Source organism: Musca domestica, unplaced genomic scaffold (genome assembly GCF_030504385.1).
Source record: "Musca domestica strain aabys unplaced genomic scaffold, Musca_domestica.polishedcontigs.V.1.1 11, whole genome shotgun sequence".
In the NCBI taxonomy this organism is placed as follows: domain Eukaryota; kingdom Metazoa; phylum Arthropoda; class Insecta; order Diptera; family Muscidae; genus Musca; species Musca domestica.
In genome coordinates, this window is record NW_026712133.1 from 7,473,543 (window position 1) to 7,498,841 (window position 25,299).

At 33.3% G+C, this 25,299-nt stretch overlaps 2 protein-coding genes across 2 annotated transcripts; both read right to left on the reverse strand.

Annotated features, from left to right (window-relative positions):
• Positions 1 to 973: 973 nt before the first annotated feature.
• On the reverse strand, positions 974 to 2,742 carry LOC131806377 (ATP-dependent RNA helicase me31b). The gene is made up of 4 exons (XM_059130417.1): positions 2,655 to 2,742; positions 2,009 to 2,387; positions 1,297 to 1,944; positions 974 to 1,230 (listed from the first exon to the last, which is right to left on the reverse strand). The coding sequence occupies exons 1-4, from the start codon at positions 2,709 to 2,711 to the stop codon at positions 1,031 to 1,033; spliced, it is 1,284 nt and encodes a 427-aa protein (XP_058986400.1). The 5' UTR covers positions 2,712 to 2,742; the 3' UTR covers positions 974 to 1,030.
• A 3,916-nt stretch (positions 2,743 to 6,658) lies between these two features.
• Positions 6,659 to 16,347, reverse strand: LOC105262473 (ATP-dependent RNA helicase me31b-like). Its single transcript, XM_059130424.1, has 6 exons — positions 16,191 to 16,347; positions 9,649 to 9,782; positions 8,326 to 8,416; positions 7,694 to 8,072; positions 6,982 to 7,629; positions 6,659 to 6,915 (listed from the first exon to the last, which is right to left on the reverse strand). The coding sequence occupies exons 2-6, from the start codon at positions 9,696 to 9,698 to the stop codon at positions 6,716 to 6,718; spliced, it is 1,368 nt and encodes a 455-aa protein (XP_058986407.1). The 5' UTR covers positions 9,699 to 9,782; positions 16,191 to 16,347; the 3' UTR covers positions 6,659 to 6,715.
• Positions 16,348 to 25,299: the final 8,952 nt, after the last annotated feature.

Sequence of the window (25,299 nt, forward strand, 5' to 3'; positions counted from 1 at the left end):
AACAAATAAAATACATTTTTTATGATTAAAGTGTTTGTTTTCTCTTTCGAGACGAGCTTAATGATCTGAAATTTGCAGTGAAAAGGAAAGCCAGATAGACACTATCACACACTCACCACTATGCGACGCGTTTCGCCGTTGGTTAAGCGGCTCATCAGGCATATTTGATGTGGATGATGGCTTACAAGGGCCGTTCTCTGGAAAGTAGTATATATTTCGAACTTATTGCAAATTAGCATATGCGAATTATACACTAGAAACACTCCAGGTTCGACTCAAGTTCTATTGGCAGATCTTTTTCACAGCAACGTTTTTTTTTTTTGTTTTTGTAGTGATGGATTTTTTGTCCACAACAACTACATTGCTTCCAATGCATACACTTGTTTTAGTGCTGCTTTAGGAAGACGGGTTAATGGCTCTGAACGTAGAGACGGCAACTTCTAGTTGGCTGCACACAGAGGTCCGCGGTTCAAATCCCACAGCCAGGCTCGGCTGAATTTTTGAGTTTTGCCTTGTTAAGGCGAAGATCATATGTTTTATGATTAAAGTGTTTGTTTTCTCTTTCGAGACGAGCTTAATGATCTGAAATTTGCAAAACTAGCAGATGAATTAAATTCTGTTTCTGGGTTTCAATTTCCTACTAAATTCCCATTATGATACGATTACGCGATTCCTACCTAAAGAGATGTCGCCTCCCCTCGGTCGGCAGGGGTGGGAATGTGAACGTTGGAAAAAAAACCGCTATCGATTTAGTAGTTAATTTCAAACATCTTCGATACAAAATCTAAATTTTCTATATCGATTCATAACATTTGGATGCCATACCGAAAAGAAAAATGGTGTGGAAAAGCGAATTCAAATGGGCGCCTCTTCTTTTTTTTTAAATTAAATACAGATCTAAAAAACTGTACAGAACTTGTTTATTAAAAAAATATATAATAAAGTGAATCTTACAAAAATGAAAATCCAGAAATTCAGTAATGTATTTCTTTTTAGAATTTTATATATAATTTGTTTCCATAATAGCATATTATTTGCTAACATTTCCTTCTTCAATACATGAATTATTAAGATCATTATTACTAGATTCTCCGGAATTAACGGCAACATTAGCAACGTATAGAGCAGGGTCAATGACTTTAGGTATGGGCTTGATTTCCGTTCCTAGTTCTTTTTCAATCCGGTGTAGGTCAAATCTATCTTCATATGTGATTAAATTAATTGCAATACCTAAAAATATATAATATATTTGAATTTGTGCCTACACAATAATATTTTCAGACTATAGTAACATACCTAAATGTCCAAAGCGTCCAGAGCGACCAATTCGGTGCAAATATGTTTCAGCCATTCGTGGAAAATCAAAGTTAATAACAACGTTGACCGCTTGAACATCTATACCACGGGTGAATAAATCTGAACATACGAGATTACGACACAATCCTTGTCGGAAATCGTGAAACACTCGATTTCTGTGTGCCTGAGCCATTTTTGCATGGATGTAATAACAGCAATACCCGAGTTCCGTGATTTTCTTTGCTAAAAGCTCCACGCGTTGTGTAGAGTTGCAAAATATTATCGATTGGTTTATTTGGAGCTTGGAGAACAGCGTATTCAGACAGTGCACTTTTTGACGTTCTTGAACAAATGCGTAATATTGAGTAACACCTTTTAATGTAAGTTCTTCCATCAAATTTATTTCATAAGGTTCGCGTAAATGTTTCTCCATAAAATTCTTAACAGTTAGTGGAAAAGTAGCTGAGAATAAAAGAATCTGGGGATCCTTTGGTAATTTTAAAATAACATGATCCAGCATGCCTTGAAAGTCGAGTGATAATAGTTTGTCGGCTTCATCCAAAACAAGAATTTTGCAGTGCGACATATCAGCTACTCTCTTATCCATTAAATCAAGAATACGCCCTGGCGTTGCAATAATAAGTTGCACTGGAATGTGAAATTATAAATAACAGATCGATCCTTTAAAAAAACAATTAAATATATTACTTACCTTTTTGGTACAAACGAAGTATATCATCCTTGAGAATTGTACCTCCAGTGGTGACCATAACTCGAATATCAAGATGTTTAGCTAATTCAATACATATTTGTGAAGTTTGTAGCGCAAGTTCTCGGGTGGGAACCATAATTAAGGCCTGTATGTAATCCTTTGATGGATCGATTTGCTCCAAAACAGGAATACAATATGCCCCAGTTTTCCCAGTACCATTCTTAGCTCTCGCCAAAATATCTTTTCCACTTAAAGCTATTGGAATTGCTGCTTCTTGAATGGGAGATGGTCGTTCCCAATCTTTTTCAAAAATACCCATTAAAAGTTTTATTTTTAAACAGAATTCCTCGAATTCATTTCCACGAGTGTCCGTAACATCCTATCAGAATAAACCAAAAAATTAAAAAATGTAATAAAAAAAATATTGATAAAAAAATATGTATTAATAATTCCAATTACAAATTTAAATTTCAAATTACAACTGAGTATTATGAATGAAATTGGAATTCTCTAATAATAAATAAAAGATAACTAAAAATGAGTGAAACGTTTCGGATTAAATCCGATAAATGTGTATGACAGTGGGCAATCAAGGTGTGCAGTTCATATTTTATTATTGTTATATTATGTATTGTTTATTACTTACACTAGTCTTAAAGCGATTGTCCTTAGGTGATATTTTGTGCTTTGATTTCCAGCCCATATCGTCGCCAATGTTTGTAATTTTGTTTAGATTGCTGTAAGTAAAATTGCGAGTAAGTATATTCAATTATTCATTTTGTCAAATTTCGATACAACTGGATAGAGTGCACGGATTCACTATTTAATCTTGACTAGATTAAATAGTGAATCCCTGCACTCTATTCATTCCTAGGAATTACACAGATGGCTTCTAGTTTCAAGTAAAAAAGCGAAGTTTTTTATTCTGTCTTTAGAATATTATAGTCTTATTACGGTGGGAGTTTTCGGACTCAAAAAAGTTGCAGATTTTTTAAACAACTGGTTCACAAACATTAAAATTATTGCAGGGAAAATTTGGCAGAATATGAAAGTAGAGATATGTACAGAAGACTCTCACATTTTTTAAATATTTAGGTCAAGAAGTCAAATAAATGTCTATTTTTATATTTTTCATAAAATTTCAAAGCTCTATCTCATCTATCTTGGAAATATTTTGTTTTTATTTTCATACACAAAATTGGCAGAAGTCGGGCACACTTAAAAAAAATTCTAATCAGCTGGGAGCTCTACCTTACCTTTTTATTGTACCATGGTAGTATCCACAAAATTGGCAGAAGTCGGGCACAATTAGAAAAAAATTCTAATCAGCTGGGAGCTCTACCTTAACTTTTTATTGTACCATGGAAGTATCAAAATCAATGATTGGAAGAAACTAAAACTGCGTGCCGCGCATTAAAAATATAAACGAGATTTACCATGGAATTGAAAGATTGAACACTTAGGATCATATTTTTGAGAAAATATCCAGGCATTTCATTCATCTTTTGCGATATTTGACTCATTTTAGAAATGAACAAAAAATATGAAATAAATGAAAACAAATTGTTGCCTATAATTTTGAATAATTATGACAGGAAGCGGGCATAGAGCTGTATTTCTGCAGTTTTACGAAGCTGTTCTACCTCCTTATTGTACCATGTATACTACCAATTATTATATACCGATTTTCACATGGGCCTCTTAGTAAAATGCGTGTTGACTTTAATTCTGTGTACTGTAATGTAGACTTTGATGTGAGTTTAGAAGTTATTAAATCTATAATAATTTTATTTTTATTTTTTATTATTTGACATACTAGCTGATGAATTAAATTCTCTTTCTGGTTTTCAATTTCCCACTAAATTCCCATTATGATACGGATCATGATGTGTACGCGACGCGATTCCTACGTAAAGTGAGGTCGCCTCCCCTCGGTCGGCAGGGGTGGGACTGTGAACGTTCGAAAAAAAACCGCTATCGATTTAGTAGTTAATTTCAAACATCTTCGATAAAAAATCTAAATTTTCTATATCGATTCATAACATTTGGATGCCATAAATCATTATAACCACATTCTTAATTTAGAAAAGAAAAATGGTGCGGAAAAACGAATTCAAATGGGCGCTTCTTCTTTTTTCAAAATTAAATACAGATCTAAAAAACTATACAGAACTTGTTCATTAAAAAAATATATAATAAAGTGAATCTTACAAAAATGAAAATCCAAAAATTCAGTAATGTATTTCTTTTTAGAATCTTCTATATATATAAAAATCAATTGTTGTTGGTTGGTAATGGAATCAGTTGAGAACGGCTGGACCGATTTGCATAATTTTTTATACAAACGTTCGTGATACCCCGAGTTAGGTTTTTTTTCAATTTGACATACTATATCTCTTCTATTTTGAATTCTGAATGAATAATATTAAAAATGTAATGAGTGACCTACTTGGACCTACTTCTTTCATATGACAATAATCCGTCCAATGAGAACTCAAAATGCAAGATACCTTAAATCGCTTTTGCAGGTCATGATATATGACAGCCGGATAAGGTTACAATCCGATTTCAAGTATAGTTTACATTTTAAGCATATTTTGCATACTCATTTTAGCAAAAGTTGGTAATTTGAGAAGAAACCAGCCTCGCAAAAATTGATCACGTTTTGGTATAACCATCACATGATTTAAACTATTTTCGTGGTCTTCGACATTTATTTTTTAGGCCTTTATTTGGCATCTTTGTTATTAAGAGTGCAGAAAACCTCCTCTCATAAAATTTTCAACTTTCGGAGTAGAGTCCATCTTGGTCTTGACCACATTCAGCAATTGATTTGGCTAAAAAATTGTATTTTGGCTATTCTGGGGTAGGGAATCTTCTTACAGATAATTGTCCATATAGGCATTTATTTGAGAATAGATCCCACATTAGTGTACCTCCAAGTCTACTTTCCCAACCAATGTGTGGTAAAAAAGAAAATTTTGTATTCTATTGATCTATTGAATTTGTAACCCCCAAGAGAATATTGGTTGGAAACGTAGATGGGATGTACGTCTATATGACATAAACTCCGAAATGAGACTCATTCTGTTGGAAATTTTGGCAGAAACATGAAAAAATAAAAAATTAATTTCTTTGATCGTCATTGAATTATACTATGATGAAAAAAAATATGGACTTTATGGGGTCTCTAACGCACTATTTAAATGACAAAAATAAATAAATTACATTCTTACGGTAATGGGTGTAGAAGAGTAATTATCTTTGACTATTCTGAAATCATTATGTCCCTAATTATGAGGTGGACAAAACTAAATACCACACAGCACGGTATTCTAAATACAAATCCCAAGTTACAGCTCATTTGAATGAAAAATGTTGCTAAGCTCTTTATAATACCAAAAATTGAGCTGAGTTTTCACACGGGGCTATTATAGATGTTCTATATCATATAGGTTTTTAACACTCAATTAAAGCCTATGGCTGAAAAATTAAGATCAGCCTATTCAAGATATCTAAAACCGGCGGTGTGTGATTATCTATTATAATTTTTGCCATGACTGTTTAGCTGACCCGGTCCGCTTACATAATTCAGATCTGTGTTCTATTATGCTTCAAGAAATATGCATTAAAGACTAAAAGTACGGGCCGGAAACGCGGACCAGGTCAGCTAGTTTTTCATAAAATTTCAAAGCTCTATCTCATCTATCTTGAAAATATTTTGTTTCTATTTTTCAAAACAACAAATACACAAAATTGGCAGAAGTCGGGCACACTTAGAAAAAAATTCTAATTAGCTGGGAGGTCTACCCTACCTTTTTATTGTGCCATGGTAGTATCCATTTCAAAATCAATGATTGGAAGAAACTTAAATTGCGGGCCGCGCATTAATAATATAAACGAGATTTACCATGGAATTTAAAGATTGAACACTTAGGATCATATTTTTGAGAGAATATACAGGCATTTCATTCATCTTTCGCGATTTGACTCGTTTTAAAAATGAACAAAAAATATGAAATAAATAAAAACAACTAGTTGCCTATAATTTTGAATAATTCTGACAGGAAGCGGGCATAGCCTCAGAGCTGTATTTCTGCAGTTTTACGAAGCTGTTCTACCTCCTTATTGTACCATGAATACTACCAATTATTATATACCGATTTTCGAATGGGCCTCTTAGTAAAATGCATGTTGACTTTAATTCTGTGTACTGTAATGTAGACTTTGATTTGAGTTTAGAAGTTATTAAATCTATAATAATTTTATTTTTAAACAAATAAAATACATTTTTTATTATTTGGCAAACTAGCAGATGAATTAAATTCTGTTTCTGGTTTTCAATTTCCTACTAAATTCCCATTATGATACGATTACGCGATTCCTACGTAAAGAGATGTCGCCTCCCCTCGGTCGGCAGGGGTGAAAATGTGAACGTTGGAAAAAAAACCGCTATCGATTTAGTAGTTAATTTCAAACATCTTCGATACAAAATCTAATACCGAAAAGAAAAATGGTGTGGAAAAACGAATTCAAATGGGCGCTTCTTCTTTTTTTCAAAATTAAATACAGATCTAAAAAACTGTACAGAACTTGTTTATTAAAAAAATATATAATAAAGTGAATCTTACAAAAATGAAAATCCAAAAATTCAGTAATGTATTTCTTTTTAGAATTTTATATATAATTTGTTTCCATAATAGCATATTATTTGCTAACATTTCCTTCTTCAATACATGAATTATTAAGATCATTATTACTAGATTCTCCGGAATTAACGGCAACATTAGCAACGTATAGAGCAGGGTCAATGACTTTAGGTATGGGCTTGATTTCCGTTCCTAGTTCTTTTTCAATCCGGTGTAGGTCAAATCTATCTTCATATGTGATTAAATTAATTGCAATACCTAAAAATATATAATATATTTGAATTTGTGCCTACACAATAATATTTTCAGACTACAGTAACATACCTAAATGTCCAAAGCGTCCAGAGCGACCAATTCGGTGCAAATATGTTTCAGCCATTCGTGGAAAATCAAAGTTAATAACAACGTTGACCGCTTGAACATCTATACCACGGGTGAATAAATCTGAACATACGAGATTACGACACAATCCTTGTCGGAAATCGTGAAACACTCGATTTCTGTGTGCCTGAGCCATTTTTGCATGGATGTAATAACAGCAATACCCGAGTTCCGTGATTTTCTTTGCTAAAAGCTCCACGCGTTGTGTAGAGTTGCAAAATATTATCGATTGGTTTATTTGGAGCTTGGAGAACAGCGTATTCAGACAGTGCACTTTTTGACGTTCTTGAACAAATGCGTAATATTGAGTAACACCTTTTAATGTAAGTTCTTCCATCAAATTTATTTCATAAGGTTCGCGTAAATGTTTCTCCATAAAATTCTTAACAGTTAGTGGAAAAGTAGCTGAGAATAAAAGAATCTGGGGATCCTTTGGTAATTTTAAAATAACATGATCCAGCATGCCTTGAAAGTCGAGTGATAATAGTTTGTCGGCTTCATCCAAAACAAGAATTTTGCAGTGCGACATATCAGCTACTCTCTTATCCATTAAATCAAGAATACGCCCTGGCGTTGCAATAATAAGTTGCACTGGAATGTGAAATTATAAATAACAGATCGATCCTTTAAAAAAACAATTAAATATATTACTTACCTTTTTGGTACAAACGAAGTATATCATCCTTGAGAATTGTACCTCCAGTGGTGACCATAACTCGAATATCAAGATGTTTAGCTAATTCAATACATATTTGTGAAGTTTGTAGCGCAAGTTCTCGGGTGGGAACCATAATTAAGGCCTGTATGTAATCCTTTGATGGATCGATTTGCTCCAAAACAGGAATACAATATGCCCCAGTTTTCCCAGTACCATTCTTAGCTCTCGCCAAAATATCTTTTCCACTTAAAGCTATTGGAATTGCTGCTTCTTGAATGGGAGATGGTCGTTCCCAACCTTTTTCAAAAATACCCATTAACAGTTTTCTTTTTAAACAGAATTCCTCGAATTCATTTCCACGAGTGTCCGTAACATCCTATCAGAATAAACCAAAAAATTAAAAAATGTAATAATAAAAATATGTATAAATAATTCCAATTACAAATTTAAATTTCAAATTACAACTGAGTATTATGAATGAAATTGGAATTCTCCAATAATAAATAAAAGATAACTAAAAATGAGTGAAACGTTTCGGATTAAATCCGATAAATGTGCATGACAGTGAGCAATCAAGGTGTGCAGTTCATATTTTATTATTGTTATATTATGTATTGTTTATTACTTACACTAGTCTTAAAGCGATTGTCCTTTGGTGGTATTTTAAGCTTTGATTTCCAGCCCATATCGTCGCCAATGTTTGTAACTTTGTTTAGATTACTGTAAGTAAAATTGCGAGTAAGTATATTCAATTATTCATTTTGTCAAATTTCGTAACAACTGGATAGAGTGCACGGATTCACTATTTAATCTTGACTAGATTAAAAAATGAATCCATGCACTCTATTCATTCCTAGGAATTACACAGATGGCTTCTAGTTTCAAGTAAAAAGGCGAAGTTCTTTATTCTGTCTTTAGAATATTATAGTCTTATTACGGTGGGAGTTTTCGCACTCAAAAATGCCTGTTGCGTCAAAAAATGCAGTTGCAGATTTTTTAAACAACTGGTTCACAAACATTAACATTATTGCAGGGAAAATTCGGCAGTATATAAAAGTAGAGATATATACAGAAGACTCTCACATTTTTTTAAATATTTAGGTCAAGAAGTCACTAAAGAAAACAAGTCTCTATTTCCATATTTTTCATAAAATTTCAAAGCTCTATCTCAAATGTTGTCAAATAAATCTCAAATTATAGGAGTCACTTTGTATATGGTCAAACTATGTAAAAGCCTTAACAACGCTTCGCCTAAGAGCCCGAAACTTTTTAGAAGTTCTGGAAGTCACCTGGAATTTTCAACAAACCAGACGGGCTATTGTGCAATGATATTTAATCTAATATCATCAAAATATGTGAGATATACGAAGACGTAGAGTTACATAGACAATTTTCTGTCATTACGACAAATTGAACAATTCCGGTGAATAACGTCGCTAAAACCATCAAAATACCGAATATCGGGAGGTATCGTTATATGGTGGTTATACGAAGACGTGGACCCGCATACGCAATTTTTTGTCATATGAAATTTAAGTACAAAATTTGAAACAATTCCGGTCTATAATGTCTCTTTACCATAAAAATACCGAATATCAGGACGTACCGCTATATAGTGGCTCTACGAAGACGTGGACCTGCATAAGTAATTATTTTGTCATAGGTTTTAGTGTTTGGTATACGAAGACGTGGACCTGTATAGACAATTTTCTGTCACAGACAGTTTTATGGCAACATCATTAGATTTACACAAAATTGTACGTAATGACAATAAATTTTAACTTCCCACACAAGTAGCATGTAGGTCGTATTTAAGAAATACAGGTAAATTTAAATTAACAAAAACAACTTAAAAATTGCTACCGATTTTATTGAAATGTTTAACATAAATTTATACATTTGATGAAAAGCCGATGTTGAAAATGTTGTTTACGCTGTGCGATCAGACTTACCTTTTATTTATAATATCGGCAAGCGGAGAGTTGATTTTTTCCGTCATCATTTTTATGACCTTATTTTAATGTTTACGTCAGCTTTTTAAAACAAATTCATCAACAGATCAGCAGGGATAAACAATTTTTTCGTTCTGAAAAGATATAAAATACACACAATTTTGTATTCATGCTATAGTTATAATTATTTTTTTCGGATCTCATCCTTCAATGAATTCTACCAAATATGACGTGTGTATAAGAATCAAAAGTTTATCAGGCCTACTTAAACTTGACGTAGCATACAAACACCTTCAAATTATCCACTGAGGTTAGTCATTGGATTTTTGCATGTTCTTTTTTTATCCGATCAAACCCAAACATAGTATTTAGAAGTTTTGCCATTCAAAGAAAAGGTACTAGAGATCATTTAAAAAATATGCAAAATTTATGCAAAAGCACAAGACGAATCAATTGAAATGTGTTTTTCGACAAACATTTCGTCTACGAAAGTATTCGCCATTTGATTCATGTGTGCCACAATCGTATCACGTCTCTTCTCGCCGAGGAGGCTGTTAACGAGATGATGTTGCGAATGTCATCCGAAACGCAACATAGAATCACAACAGCATTGCGCGCCATATCTATATACAGTCGAGGATTAAACCAGAACCAGCCGTGTCATAGAACAGTGTTGAGAGCCCTTGACCTATCAACGGCAATCAGTGTGAAAATACCCTCCACTAAATCAAGGGACATACTCTTTACCACATGGTCTACGGAGACGAGAACGAATCTGAATGCGTGAAATATAATACCGATCACGAACTACCCCAAGATCTTAGGGACCCCATTCGACAACATGCTCAAGTCGTCCGCGCGAGTCACCGCTATCTGCGATACAATTAAAGGTAGAAATTAGGTTCTCAATACGCTCGGTTGCGGACAATGAGCCATTGTTGACCTCTTATAACGCGACAGGTCGATCTGTGGTCAGCAATGCGACCCCAGTGTGGTCTGCGATCAAAAGTGCTACGTAGAGGAAAAACATTCAGACCTGCCAGAATGCTACCCTAAGAACTGCGACAGGGTGCCTCCTCATGACACCAGTGAACCAAACACATCATGAGGCTATGCGGTTACCTAAATGAGCTGTAACCGGAGATCTTTTGGAGTGAGTATGTAATACGTGTTGCAAGAATATGGAATCATTAGAACTTAGAATTTTTCACAATCCAACAATGCATTTCATTTTAAACTGTTGAATCATTAAAACTATTTCGTGGAATGTGGGCGTGCTAACTATTATTAAACTTGTAATTTTAAATTATCATTTTAAAATTATTATTGAATCTTTTTTTGTGAGCTTCTACCGTTGCAAGATAAAACGGAGTACTTAGCGCTAGTCATGTTTTAATCAATTAGTTAAAATTTTGTAGTGCTCCGACTTCGAAACACTAATGAAGCGTGGTGTTAAAAAATCGGTTACGGAAGGCAACGTTTCTGCACAGAGGTGATAAATAATGCTTTATGAATAAGGTTCCTTCACACCAAATAACTAGTTTGAAATCATTTTTTTAAGTAGATAGATCAACTAATTATCACTACTGCATATAAAGAGGAATTTTTATTGACTATTAATATCTATGTTAATTAATTTTTGTAATATTAATTGTAATACCAAATTGTTCTTTATTGGTTTCATATAAAATATTTCCTTTCGACGAAGCATAACATTGTGAGAGGGTCGGTGAGGCGATATGCTGTGGCCCAAGCAGAAAAATATACACACATAAACCTACACAACGAGCTGTCAGCCTCTGGCCAAAACTGTAATGTGGTTTCGGGTCACTCCGGTATCGAAGAAGAAAAAAACCTTTTTGTTTGTTATATATAGGAAGAAGATAGGAAGATTTGGTGAATTTAAATTAAATGGGCCGGACGAGATTCAGATTTTAGATTTATTATGATTTTTATATTTATAGAAAACTTTTGATCCGCAGTAATAAAGGATTCTTTCTTCGCAGCTTGTTTCATTTTTAAGATAGAGCAGTATTGTTGTGTAGGTTATTGAATAGTTCGCTCTAACCCGTACACAATATTTTGTTTCGTTGAAATATATTTTATATGGAATCAATAAAGAATAATTTGTTATTATAATTAATATTACAGTAATTAGTTGACATAGATATTTATAGTCAATAAAAATTCCTCTTTCACTACAGTTGTAATAATTAGTTGATTTTATGTTAAACCTACTACCAATAAAAATGTCACTGCAAAAGAGAAATCATTTTTATTTTGTATTTGGTTTCAAATTAGGAAGTTCTCAACAACTGTAATAAAATATAAATGTAATATATTATATAAAAAAATGATTCCAAAACTAGTCATTTGTTGCGAAGGAACAATTTATTCATAAAGCATAAATATATATATATAAAAGAGCAAAATGTTTGTATGTTTGTAATTTATGGATTCGAAAACAACTGAACAGATTTTCCTGAAAATTTCCAAGTACTACAACATCGCTTGAAAGTAACATAGGCTATATATAAATTTGATATAGCATCAGAATCGGAGGTACCTCCCAAAAATTTAGATTTTATATGCCCAATCTGTCGATCGATTACAGATACAGTCACCAAGTTTGGAATGCGTAACGGAATTCGGAACAAAAATAAATTTGCCAAATTATATTGAAATCGGTTCAGATTTGAATATAGCTCCCATATATATTTTCGACCGCTTTCATGAATTTGATGCACAAAACACGCTATGTATCTCCAACTTCCATGAAATTTGGAATGTGTAACGGAAATAAAAACGAATATACATTTGTCAAATTATATTGAAATCCGTACAGATTGGGATATAGCTCCAATATATATTTTCGGCCGATTTCACATATTTGATGCACAAAACACGATACGTATGTCCGATTCTAATGAAATTCGGCATAACATAAATTTGCCAAGTTATATTGAAATCGGTACAGATTTGGATATAGCTCACATATATTTTCGGCCGATTTCATGTACCAAACACGATATGTATGTTAAATTCCAATGAAATTTTGGAGTGCAAAAAAAAAAAAAAAAAAAAAAAAAAAAAAATATATATATATATATATATATATATATATAAATATTATAATATATTTAATATAATATATTTACATTTGAGTTTCTTTAACCAACATACATTTGTGTATAAAATGTTAAATGCATATAAAATCGAAAGAGGTTGCGAAGCGCACCGGTTTCAGCTAGTCAATCCATAAAGGCAATGATATGTGCAAAAATGTTTATTTCATTCCCAGAAAAATTAAAATATTCTTCCATTTTGGCAGTTCATTAAAAATAACAAGTAAAAAAGCATCTAAGTTCGGCAGGGCCCAACTTTTAATACCGTCCACCATTCGAATAGAACTTAAAAAAAAAACTTGAAAATAATGTATTGAAAAAACAGTTCCGGTGAATAACGTTGCTTAAATCATCGAAACCGAGTATAGGGAGGTACTATTATAAAGGGACTATACGAAGACGAGGACCTGCATAAGTAATTTTTTGTGGTAGGTTATAGTTCACATTAAGATGTTTAAACACGAAATTTGAAGCGATTCCGGTGATTAATGCAGCTTAAATCATAAAAATACCGAATATAGGGAGGTGTCGTGATATGGAGGCTATATGAAGACATTGATCTGCAGACTAACCTGTCTAATGTTTGCCGCCTTCTATCTTAATTCGTTCGAAAGGAACAAACAAAAAGACGGACATCGCTAAATTGACTTAGAATTTTACGCTGATCAAGAATATATGTACTTTGTTGGGTCTGACAAAGTTAACATACCCTCCATAGTATCGTGCAGTGTATACAAAAGTTATTTGATAAACTTTTACACCGTATGTTTCGGAATTATGGTGTAAGAGGAATACATTATTTTTGGTTAACTCTAGTTTAGTAAAAACTCTTCGTTTTTTCGAAATTTTTTCCAGTGGTAGGTATTTTTACCCTGATCCCGGGAAACTATTTTTTTCTTGGGGGACCTGGGACCCCAGATTTTTGACCCGAAAGTCCGGGTTCAAGACCCCGACTAGACCCGGATCCAATTACCCGATATAGACAATATACATAGATATCGTTGGAAAGCTGAAAATACCTATCCAACAAGTGGTCACATGATGGGGTAAGATGTTACGGTTCGGATGTTATAGTCAAATTATCGATTTTTTGGACCCGGATTTTTTATAAAACCCCCAAAAAGTCAAAAAGGGTCCATTATTTGGGACAACAAAATTGATGCCAAATTATAGCTGACACTCTTACCTTTCCAAAATGCTACAATTTGTGCTAATACCTTTACTGAATCCAGAGATATGGGTCTTTCCATCCGCATAACCCGAGTCTAACCAGTTCATTAAAACTATGTTTTCAATAAAAAAAAGGTGTAATTTGCGTAAGCATCAAGTTCAGAAATCTTTGGTTTGCGTTAGCCGGTGTTGGACATACTCAGAGGAGAAAATCCCAAGCCCCGGACGAAGGCCGGCTATTTACAAAAGGTATCCAATTTAGACAACTTTGGTCCGCGTTAGCCGGCGTGGGACATACCCAGAGGAGAAAATCTCAAGCCCCGGCCGAAGGCCGGCTATTTACAAAAAGTGCCGAATTTAGAAACCTTTTGTTCGCGTTAGCCGGTGTCGGACATACCCAGAGGAGAAAATCTCAAGGCCGGCTATTTTCAAAAAGTGCCAAATTTAGAAAACTTTTGTTATTCCGACGACTGCTACGCGAAATAAACCCTTTTTTTATTGAAAACATCATTTTAATGAACTGGTTAGAATCGGGTTATGCGGATGGAAAGACCCATATCTCTGGACCCGAAAAAGGTATTAGCACAAATTGTAGCATTTTGGAAAGGTAAGTGTCAGCTATAATTTGGAAACAATTTTGTTGACCCCCATAATGTGCCCTTTTTTGACTTTTTGGGGCTTTCATTATAAATGCGGGTCCAAAATAAACGTCCACTTGTTGGATAGGTATTTCCATAAGCTTTCAATCGATACCCATATTGTCTATATCAGGTAAGTGGATCCGGGTCCAGGCGGTGTCTTGATCCCGGACTTTCGGGTCAAAAATCTGTGGTCCCGGGTCCGTCCCCCTGAAAAAAAAAATAGTTTCCCGGGATCACGGTAAAAATACCTACCCCTGGAAAAAATTCGAAAAAAATCGAAGAGTTTTTACTAAACTAGAGTTGTTCCTACATTTTGAAATGTTTATTTCATTAATAGGTAGCGGAATAAAAAAAAAAGTATTTGGGAAACTTTGGAACAACATGTCCCGGAAAATAATGTTATAATCAGAACCAATCTCCGCTATCAGCTTGGTGTCCTCAATTTAAGCCCAGAAAGCTTAGTAGATTGTGAAAGAGTTTTTTTTAACAAATTTAATACTTAGAATGTTTGTTTTAGCATAGACCATAAATTAGTATCAGCAAATCGCGTTAATGCCGTTTCAGGGATATGATCGAAAATACACTATTGACTCAAATATAAAATATTACATATATTAGAAGCAATAGAATATTTGTCAAAAAAAATCAAGTTGGTAGACGGGCCCAATCAGCATGTTGATCATGCAAAAACTTGTTGAAAATTTACAGATTCAGGAAGAACAAAAATGATTTGTTTCCCAATAAAATAGAAAGTTTAATTTATACTTTTTGCAATAAACGAGTAACATTTTGTCTACTATCTCGCAATAACTTACTGATGTAATTATTGCTGGAAATGAAAGCAGGCAAACTTATAGTAGTAAAAACCCAATTTTATTAAACATAGATAAACATAGAAAAGTGATCGACTTTTCCAAACACATTGTACATAGAAACACCATGAAACAAATGCAAATTAGCCGTAAATATAAAAATATCGAATGTCGGAAAATGAGCCAAAAATAAAAATTGCTGCGTATGCATTCAAAAGGAATTTATTTACAAGACGGCTTTTTTCAAAGTCATCTGTGTAAAAACTAAAACTCAGGCTCCATTTAGTAGTGGCACACAAATAACGGTACAATTCTAAGTAAACCCTATTCCAACAGCAAACTAGCTATACAAACATTAAAAACTTTTTTTTGAAGATTTAGGTTTATATTTTAACTCTCATACTAGTGTCCACCTGATTTCCAAGGCTATATCAGACTTATTCATTGTCTATGCGGTCGGTATGACAGAGCTCTTTAATTTTGATACTTTTAGAAAATTATTTTGATTGCAATACTGCTAACAAAAATTCCTAACATTTCACTGACACATTTCGTTTCAGAAATTTTGTTTACGAATATAAATGTATATATAATTTGAACTTCAAAGTTTTTGATTATCCACTTTCACCGTGTATAGTTCTATTTGTCGGTATATAAGGAAATGTAAACATTCACAGATTTTCACAGCAAAAAAATCGATGGCCAATCACAGTATTTATTGTGCAATGTCAAAACATAATTCAAAATTACTTGTTCATATAATTTCACTTCAAGAAATATTTTGATGTACATACCAATCACAGTATGACTGTTTACTATGGCGCTTTATTACAAAAAAGGTAATTTTAAAACCACGGATGCGATGTGTACTTTACTAAATGACTTAAATTATATCAGTGGTACCAACCATGACATCTTTTACATACAGCTTATTGCCAGTGATGCCTACCAGCAACGATAAAACCATAAATTTACAATGCACATAGTACCACTGTAATAAATAGTGTTTTTTACCACTACTTGCTATACTCCAGACCAATCATGGGTGTTCACATTAATGAAAATGTAGGAAGAACAGCGGGGAATATTGATATGTCAAAAAAATTTTAATGTTCTTTCAAATATAAGTACATTTTTTACTTGTTTTATGCGACAATTTTTACAAGTTTTAATTATTTTTTATTCAACATCTTCAATTCCAAAACTTGTATGACAGTTCATTGTCCCATTGTTTTACCATGGTTTTTAGTGGTAAAGTGCCCTGGAGATGTTCAAATTTTTTTATCAAGCAAGTGTGTATGTATTAGTGTGTACCTTCGTGTTTTGCCCGCAAATGTACAAACAAGTTTGTGAAACATTCTTTTTGTAATTATTTTCGTTGAGTGCAGTCATGTCGTCGTCGTCGGAAGATGAGTGGCTTTTCGTTACAGCAGTTGTGTTAAAAAAAATTGGAAATGAAAAAGAAAATATGGATGAAAAAGTGGTATGAACAGCGCAAAAGATATACACATGAAAACCTATTGAAGGAGCTGCGAATGAGTAGTGTTGATGACTACAGAAATTTTTTGAGGATATTTATTTTTAATATATTTATTTTTTTAATATCTTTTTTCTTCTCATCCCTATTACTATACGCGTCTGTCCGCACATTCCACAATGCATCAAGACATTGGTACATTTCAATATATTTTATGGTAAATTTTTTTTCGTTAATTAAAGATATATATGGAAAATTATTTGGAAAAGGAAATATTGGCCTTCTATTCAGTTTGTATCAAAATCAGTATCAAAAAAAAACCATTTATTGCATTCGGTTGTATCATGGTACAATGAAGAGAAGGCAGGCCAACTTTGAAAAAATTGCAAGTATAGAGGTCTACCTGTTTGGCTTGTAATGTCAGAATTAGTATCAAAACAATAAAAAATCAAACAACTTGTTCCATTTATTTTGAATAAATAATTGAAAAACGCGATAACTGAATGAAAGGTCAACACTTCTTTTCAAAATCATGTACTATATATCTCTAAAGGATTATTTCGCTACAAAAACTCTAGAGTTTGTCGATGCATACGTTGAAATAAACATTTTGAAAACACCCGAATTTTAATATTTTCTTAACAATTTTTTTGTTATTGAAAAGAAAACACATACATAAGCAAATAAAGATGACATATTAAGCCAAGAAAATAAAAAAAAAAAATTAAATCATATTGATATCATTGTACCATGGGTTGTATTATATTCATTAAACATAATGTTTTCAACTGATGTTTCCCTTACAAAACATTTACATGGACAAATAGATGTTTGATCAAAAAGAGGAAAATAATTGATTATAAGTGTTCACATTATGGGCACACTTGTAAAATATTTGTTTCCTGACAAATAATTTTGTTTTTCCAAAATAAGCTGTATTTGTATTTGTCGTTAAATAATATTTGTTGGTCTGATTGTTACAAAGGAATCGTTTACATTTTCCGTCAAATATTTGCCCAATGTGACCTTACATTAAACCATTGACTGGCTTCTTCGTAGAGGAACAAGGAAGTTTCAGGCTGACTTATGTCGATTTTGGCCATATTCTCCTTGGTTATTTTCCGAAGAAGCCAGCCAATGACTTAAAGGTTTGTGTACCCTAAAATGCTTTTTTAACTGGCCTATGTCACCGGCTGTCTTCTTCTCAGTCAGCATTTTTTGACATTTTTAATCATATTCGATTTTTTGATCCGGTTGTGCGATTAAAAAGCTGGAATATGACTAATAAAGACGGGACCTCCCCCGACTCTTCTAAATAAATCACATATGAGTCTTCATCTAGATTAGTTAAGAGTCTTTTTCGACCATTTTGTGATCGTTCTACGAGTCTTTTTCGAGTCGTTTTCTAATAATTTATTGCGCTAAAACTCTTAAATTTTGAATCTTTTTCGTGTCTTTTTTAAATCATTTTTTTATCATTTATGAGTCGTAAGCGAGTAATTTATTAGCTTTTTAAGTGTCATATATCACTTATATGTATATTCATTTAGGAGTCTTTTATGAGTCCTCTTTGTCTTAATTTCTTCTCATTTATGAGTCTTACATGAATGTTTACGATTCTACACACAGATTTACCTTGTCCCCTTCCACCTGTATTGGCAGGCTAATTTATCTGAAAAAACCTTTCAGTTTTTGCAATTAACACTTTCTGGAAATAGGTTAATCAAAAAATTATGTAAGTATTAATAGTTTATAAAGTAGTGAATTAATCAATCAAATACCAAATTTTCTATACTTACAAATCAAGTTCTGTCTCATTTTGCTGCACCAATTCACGTTTGTAGACATTTTCTTCATTTTTTTGATATTCAGTTTTACTTCTTTTTTGCAAAATTAAATTTTCTTCCTCTTATTTGCCATCGTTTTTATTTTAGCATTTTCTATTTTTGTAATTTAACTTGCTGACATTTTCTTTATAAAAAGTAATAAATAAACAAAGAGATAAACGTACACTTTTTCATATTTTTTTCACTTTCCAATATCATACACTTTTGCTGCTGACGCCTCCAGCACTTTTGTAAATGAACAATAATTCAACTTTTTGATAGTCAGTCCAGAAACAAAATGACTCTTGCATAAGCAAGCAGCATTTATGCACTTATCTTTGCAAAATATGATCAAAATACATCATTTTGATCACTTTTCAAACAGCTGCAAGATCTTTTTAAGACTAATCATTTTTCAATCTCTAGATGATTGCAATACGATAATAAATATCGGAAAAATAGTCACATTTTGCACATCTCAATGATTGATTTGCGATTCCGCTAAATGATCGAGTCGCTTTTCGATCATGCAAGTCAGTTAACAATTTTTTGGTCACCAAAAGAACTCAAAGAAGACTCACCAAAGTGATTTTTTCAAAAACAATCTACCAAATGCTAGGTGGGAAAGAAGTTCTAGGTTGACCTAGTTCGATGATTGGTCCTACGCTTCTTTTTTATTTCCGAAGAAGCCAGCCGATGACTTAAGCCAGTCAAAAAAGTGTTTTATGTATTCTCACCTTAAGCCTGTCAAAAAGCATTTCATGTATTCTCACCTTAATGGAGCTACCAAACACCTGTAGTAAACAATGTTGTAAGATTTGCGTGTGTTTTTGGTGAATTTTCAAAAAGGTATTGCAAACTCCTTAAAAATATTACAAAATCGTGCATTTGGTTTTATTCTAATTATCAGGTATCATGGCTCAATAAAAAAGGTTGTTCAACTTCAACTGCTGGAGTCTTATTGTGCCAAATAGACTTTTTAAACGTGCAACATAGTAGGACAAGATTGTTTTATCTCAAATTATAAATTTTATTGCCCATTTATTTGAAAAATATACATTTCTGTTGCCCTAATTTTAAAATAATTGTCTTTTTTATTCAAAACAATACACACACATAAAACACTGTGTATATGTTCTGTCCTCCTCGATAGGAACAAAAAAGAAAAATAATTAATTAGGGGTTAGCTTTGTTTTACCTTTTGTAACTCTGCCATGTCAGATATAAGATGTAATTGAAGAAATTTAATTGAATTTTATCTTAAATCAGGAAAATAGAAGCATCAAAATCTGCTTGAAAAAAATTGTTTGTTACTGTGTAATGTGTGATGTAAAAAGTTTCTAACTAAAACATACATATACACATGGTACATTGAATTCAAGGTAGGGCAGAACTACCATATGATTTCAATTTTTTTATTTTTCTGGCTTAATATGTCAACTTCATTTGCTTATGTGTGTGTCTTCTTTTCAATATTAAAAAATTGTTCAGAAAATATTCAAATTCGGGTGTTTTCAAAATGCTTATTGCAACGAATGCATCGACAAAATCTACAGTTTTTGTCGCGAAATAAACCATAAGAGATATATAGAACATGATATTGAAAAGAAATTTTGACCATTCATTCAGTTTTCGCGGTTTTAAATTATTTATTCAAAATCAATGCAACAAGTTGTTTGCTTTTTTATTGTTTTGATAGTAATTCTGACATTACAAGCCAAGCAGGTAGATCTCTATACTTGCAATTTTTTTAAAGTTGACCTACCTTCTATTCATTGTACCATGCATATACATATCTGTTTTTACAACAAATTCAATTTTGTTATTTATTGTTAAGAAACATTTGTTTTAACATCAATTTGTAATGGGAATTCGTACTTAAAGTTTGATATCTTAATAAGAAATTGCACAATTATTTCAACCATAATTTATTTTGGGAGAGATAGATAATATAATTACTCTACAAAAATATATAATTCTACATTATCGCAAATTTCTAACAATTTTGTTTAAAATTTTGGTTGTACTAAAAATGGCAATTATACATATCGAGGCGGACACAAAGACATATAAAAAATAAGTAAAATTTAAATCTTACTGCTGTAATTTTATTATACAGTATTTTTTGCTTACCTGCACAATCAAAAATTGCACGACATCTTGTGCAGCAATGCCCAAAATGCAGGTAGCTTCATTGCATTTATCTGCACAATGAAGCAGGTATCTTTAATTTTACTTACGTGCACAAAAAGTGCAGGTATCTTTAATTTTCTATTCGTGCACAACAAAGCAGCAATCTTTATTTTACTTACGTACGTGTAATAGCCAGCCAAAATCAATGGGGAATCTTTTAAAGTTTATAATACATTTATTAAGTGGTTTAATTATATTAAACACAACAATTTAACATAAAATAAATAATTCATAATTCTCATGAATTGTCTAGGCAAGCAATGCTCACCATTAGCGTCATCGAAACTTCAAACAAAAGAGTGTTCTCTTTTAGCTCATCAAAAGTAGTTAAGCAATGGATAGACAAACTCAGAGAGACAAATTCACAACATATGTATTTGAGCATCAGTGGTGTTTTATCCAGCATAACCATCTTTTAGTGTGGGAGAGGAAGCGAGAATATGTTTTTAATGCATGCTCTTTTCTTGTGTTGTTATTGTTTTTGCGAATACAAAAACAAAAACGAAGTGGTAGTTTTTAGTGTCTTCTTTGAGTTTGCAAAAAATTTTCTTGTGCAGATAAATACAACTTTTGTAACCAAATTAAAAAAAATTACCAAATTTTCGAGGCAGGAATGTCCAATGTGCAGCTATCGATAAGGCACTTAAATACAATTCAAATAAAGGGATTCAGAAAAAAATGGCATAAAAAAAGTTTTTTGGTCTGCAAAGGCCAATGCGCAGCTAATGTTGATGCAGGTAAATAGAAACCACGGTATCGGATATACTTTTTTCAAATATGTAGTTTGTTTTTTCATTCGCTCCAATATTTCGAACGGTCTATTCATACAAATATCCGACGGCACCTCCTTCACTATTAGAAATGATTGTTGAGACACAAGGATCGTTTAAGTTTAACAATTCAACTTCTTTATTTAAGAAGAAGTAAAAGACAACTAACTGTACGTTACAAAAATAAACTATGTATTACATAGAATGTTAGGATGATGTATGTGATATGGCAAAATATATAAAATGCAATAAATAAGAGAGGAGAGTACATAAAAGAGTATGCGTGTATTTGTACAATGTACATAAGAAACAATGTTGCCACATCTAATATTATTATTAATAATTTGCGTATTCTCATGGGTTACCGTGCTCATGTGATGCGCAATTGCAAATACCAAAACTCCTCCTCAATTGTACATGACTTGTGCCAAGGTTCTAAATTTCTCCAGCTTTGACAATGGTAGTTGTTTAGTCAGCATATCAGCAAGCATTTCTTCGGACTGACTATAATTACATTCGATGACCTTTTTATACCCTCCACCAAAAAAGGTATGGAGGGTATATTAAGTTCGTCATTCCGTTTGTAACTCATCGAAATAATCATTTTAGACCCAACAAAGTATATATATTCTTGATCAGCGTAAAATTCTAAGACGATTTAGCCCTGTCCGTCCGTCTGTCCGTCTGTTGTAATCACGCTACAGTCTAAACGAATTAAGATAGGAAGCTAAAATTTTGCACAGATCTCTCTTTTGTATGCAGGCAGGTCAAGTTCGAAGATGGGCTATATCGGTCCACGATATCGTATAGCCCCCATATAACGGTACCCCCGATATTCGGTATTTTGATGATGTTAGCCACATTTTTCAATGGAATAGTCTGAAAATCCACACAAGTTGTTCCTTGTGAGTATTTTATACCTCGACAGAGAATTATCTATATAGGTCCACAATATCGTACATCCCCCATATAACGGTACCCCCCGATATTCGGTATTTTGATGATTTTACCCACATTTTTCAACGGAATTGTCTGAAAATCCACACAAGGAGTTCCTTGTGGGTACTTTATACCTCGGCAGAGAATTATCTATATAGGTTTAGCCCCTATGTAACGGTACCCCCGATATTCGGTATTTTGATGATTTTACCCACATTTTCAATGGAATTGTCTTTAAATCCACACAAGTAGTTCCTTGTGAGTATTTTACCCCCTGATAGAGAATTATCTATACAGGTCAACGATATCGTATATCCCCCATATAACGGTACCCCCCGATATTCGGTAGTTTGATGATGTTAGCCACATTTTTCAATGGAATTGTCTGAAAATCCACACAAGTAGTTCCTTGTGGGTACTTTATACCTCTGCAGAGAATTATCTATATAGGTCCACAATATCGTATAGCCCCTATGTAACGGTACCTCCGATATTCGGTATTTTGATGATTTTACCCACATTTTTCAATGGAATTGTCTTAAAATCCACACAAGTAGTTCCTTGTGAGTATTTTACCCCCTGAGAGAGAATTGTCTATACAGGTCCACGATATCGTATATCCCCCATATAACGGTACCCCGCGATATTCGGTAGTTTGATGATGTTAGCCACATTTTTCAATGGAATTGTCTGAAAATCCACACAAGGAGTTCCTTGTGGGTACTTTATACCTCGGCAGAGAATTATCTATATAGGTCCACAATATCGCATATAACGGTACCCCCCCCCCCCCCCCCGATATTTGGTTTTTTGATGATTTTACCCACATTTTTCAACAGAATTGTCTGAAAATCCACACAAGGAGTTCCTTGTGGGTACTTTATACCTCGGCAGAGAATTATCTATATAGGTCCACAATATCGTATAGCCCCCATGTAACGGTACCCCCGATATTAGATAGTTTGATGATTTTACCCACATTTTTAAATGGAATTGTCTGAAATTCCACAAAAGGAGTCCCTTGTGGGCATTTTACCTCCTCAAAAAGAATTGCCTATATAGGTCCACGATATCCTATATCCCCCATATAACTGTAACCCCGATATTCGGTATGTTGATGATGTGTGGCTGACATGGAATTGTATTACAATCAACACAAGTAGTTCCTTGTGAGTACTTCACCCACCGAGAGAGAATTGTCTATACAGGTCCACGATATCGTGTATGCCCCATATAACGGTACCTCCCGATATTGAGAGAATTGTCTATACAGGTCCACGATATCGTGTATCCCCCATATAACGGTACCTCCCGATATTCGATATTTTATTATTTGACCCACATTTTTCATCGGAATTGCCTGAAAATCCACACAAGGAGTTCCTTGTGGGTACTTTAAACCTCGGCAGAGAATTATCTATATAGATCCACGATATCGTATAGCCCTCATATAACGGTACCCCCGATATTCGGTATTTTGATGATGTGTGGCTAACATGGAATTGTCTGAATATCCACACAAGTAGTTCCTTGTGGGTACTTTATACCTCGGCATAGAATTATCTATATAGGTCCACAATATCGTATAGCCCCTATGTAACGGTACCCCCGATATTCGGTATTTTGATGATTTTACCCACATTTTTCAATGGAATTGTCTTAAAATCCACTCAAGTAGTTCCTTGTGAGTATTTTACCCCCTGAGAGAGAATTGTCTATACAGGTCCACGATATCGTATATCCCCCATATAACGATACCCCCCGATATTCGGTAGTTTGATGATGTTAGCCACATTTTTCAATGGAATTGTCTGAAAATCCACGCAAGTAGTTCCTTGTGGGTACTTTACCCCCCGACAGAGAATTCTTTATATACGTTAACGATAACGTATAGCTCCCATATAACGGTACCCCGCGATATTCGGTATTTTGATGATTTTAGCCACATTTTCCAATCGTATTGTCTGAAAATCCACACACGGAGTTCTTTGTGAGCACATTACCCCTGAAACGGAATTGTCTATATAGGTCCACAATATCGCATATCCCCCATATAACGGTACTCTCCTATATTCGATATTTTGATGATTTTAGCCACTTTTCCAATGGAATTATCTGAAAATCCATGCAAGGTGTTCCTTGTGAGTACTTTACACGCAGACATAGATTTGTCTTTATAAGTCCACAATATCGTATATCCCCCCATATATCGACACCTTCCTATATTAGATATTTTAAAGATTTTAAAGTATTTTTTATTGGAATTTAATTTTTTTGAAAATTTTCTAATTCGTTCCAAATGGTGGAGGGTATTCAAAGTTCGGCCCGGCCGAACTTACTGCTTTTTTACTTGTTATCAATATAATCCTTTACGAAGTAATATTTTGTTCTATTACTTAATTTCTCCTCCTTGATTAAGTTTAGGCAACTTATGTTATCTTCGTAAATTGTCGTCGGTTGCTTCTTTTTCAACATTTTACCAACATCCACAATATGATTTTCTTTTCTCGAAGATACCAACAAATCATCAACATACAGCAATATAAATAACTATTCCCCATTGATAATTTTGGTGTACACACGAGGATTCGCTTTGCTTCTCGAAAAACCATTATTAATCAAAATGTAATTAAGAGCATTGTTCCAAAAGTTTGCTGCTTGCTTCAAACCGTAAATACTTTTCTTCAGCTTACAAACC

Excerpts from the sequence above, each read along its gene's own strand:
- LOC131806377 (XM_059130417.1), bottom strand. The coding sequence starts at position 2,711 with ATGGGCTGGAAATCAAAGCACAAAATATCACCTAAGGACAATCGCTTT. Across the intron at positions 2,388-2,654 it reads ACAATCGCTTTAAGACTAGT|GATGTTACGGACACTCGTGG; the intron begins GTAAGTAATAAA and ends TTATTCTGATAG. Across the intron at positions 1,231-1,296 it reads TGGACGCTTTGGACATTTAG|GTATTGCAATTAATTTAATC; the intron begins GTATGTTACTAT and ends ATATATTTTTAG.
- LOC105262473 (XM_059130424.1), bottom strand. The coding sequence starts at position 9,698 with ATGATGACGGAAAAAATCAACTCTCCGCTTGCCGATATTATAAATAAA. Across the intron at positions 7,630-7,693 it reads ACTTCGTTTGTACCAAAAAG|TGCAACTTATTATTGCAACG; the intron begins GTAAGTAATATA and ends TTCACATTCCAG. Across the intron at positions 6,916-6,981 it reads TGGACGCTTTGGACATTTAG|GTATTGCAATTAATTTAATC; the intron begins GTATGTTACTGT and ends ATATATTTTTAG.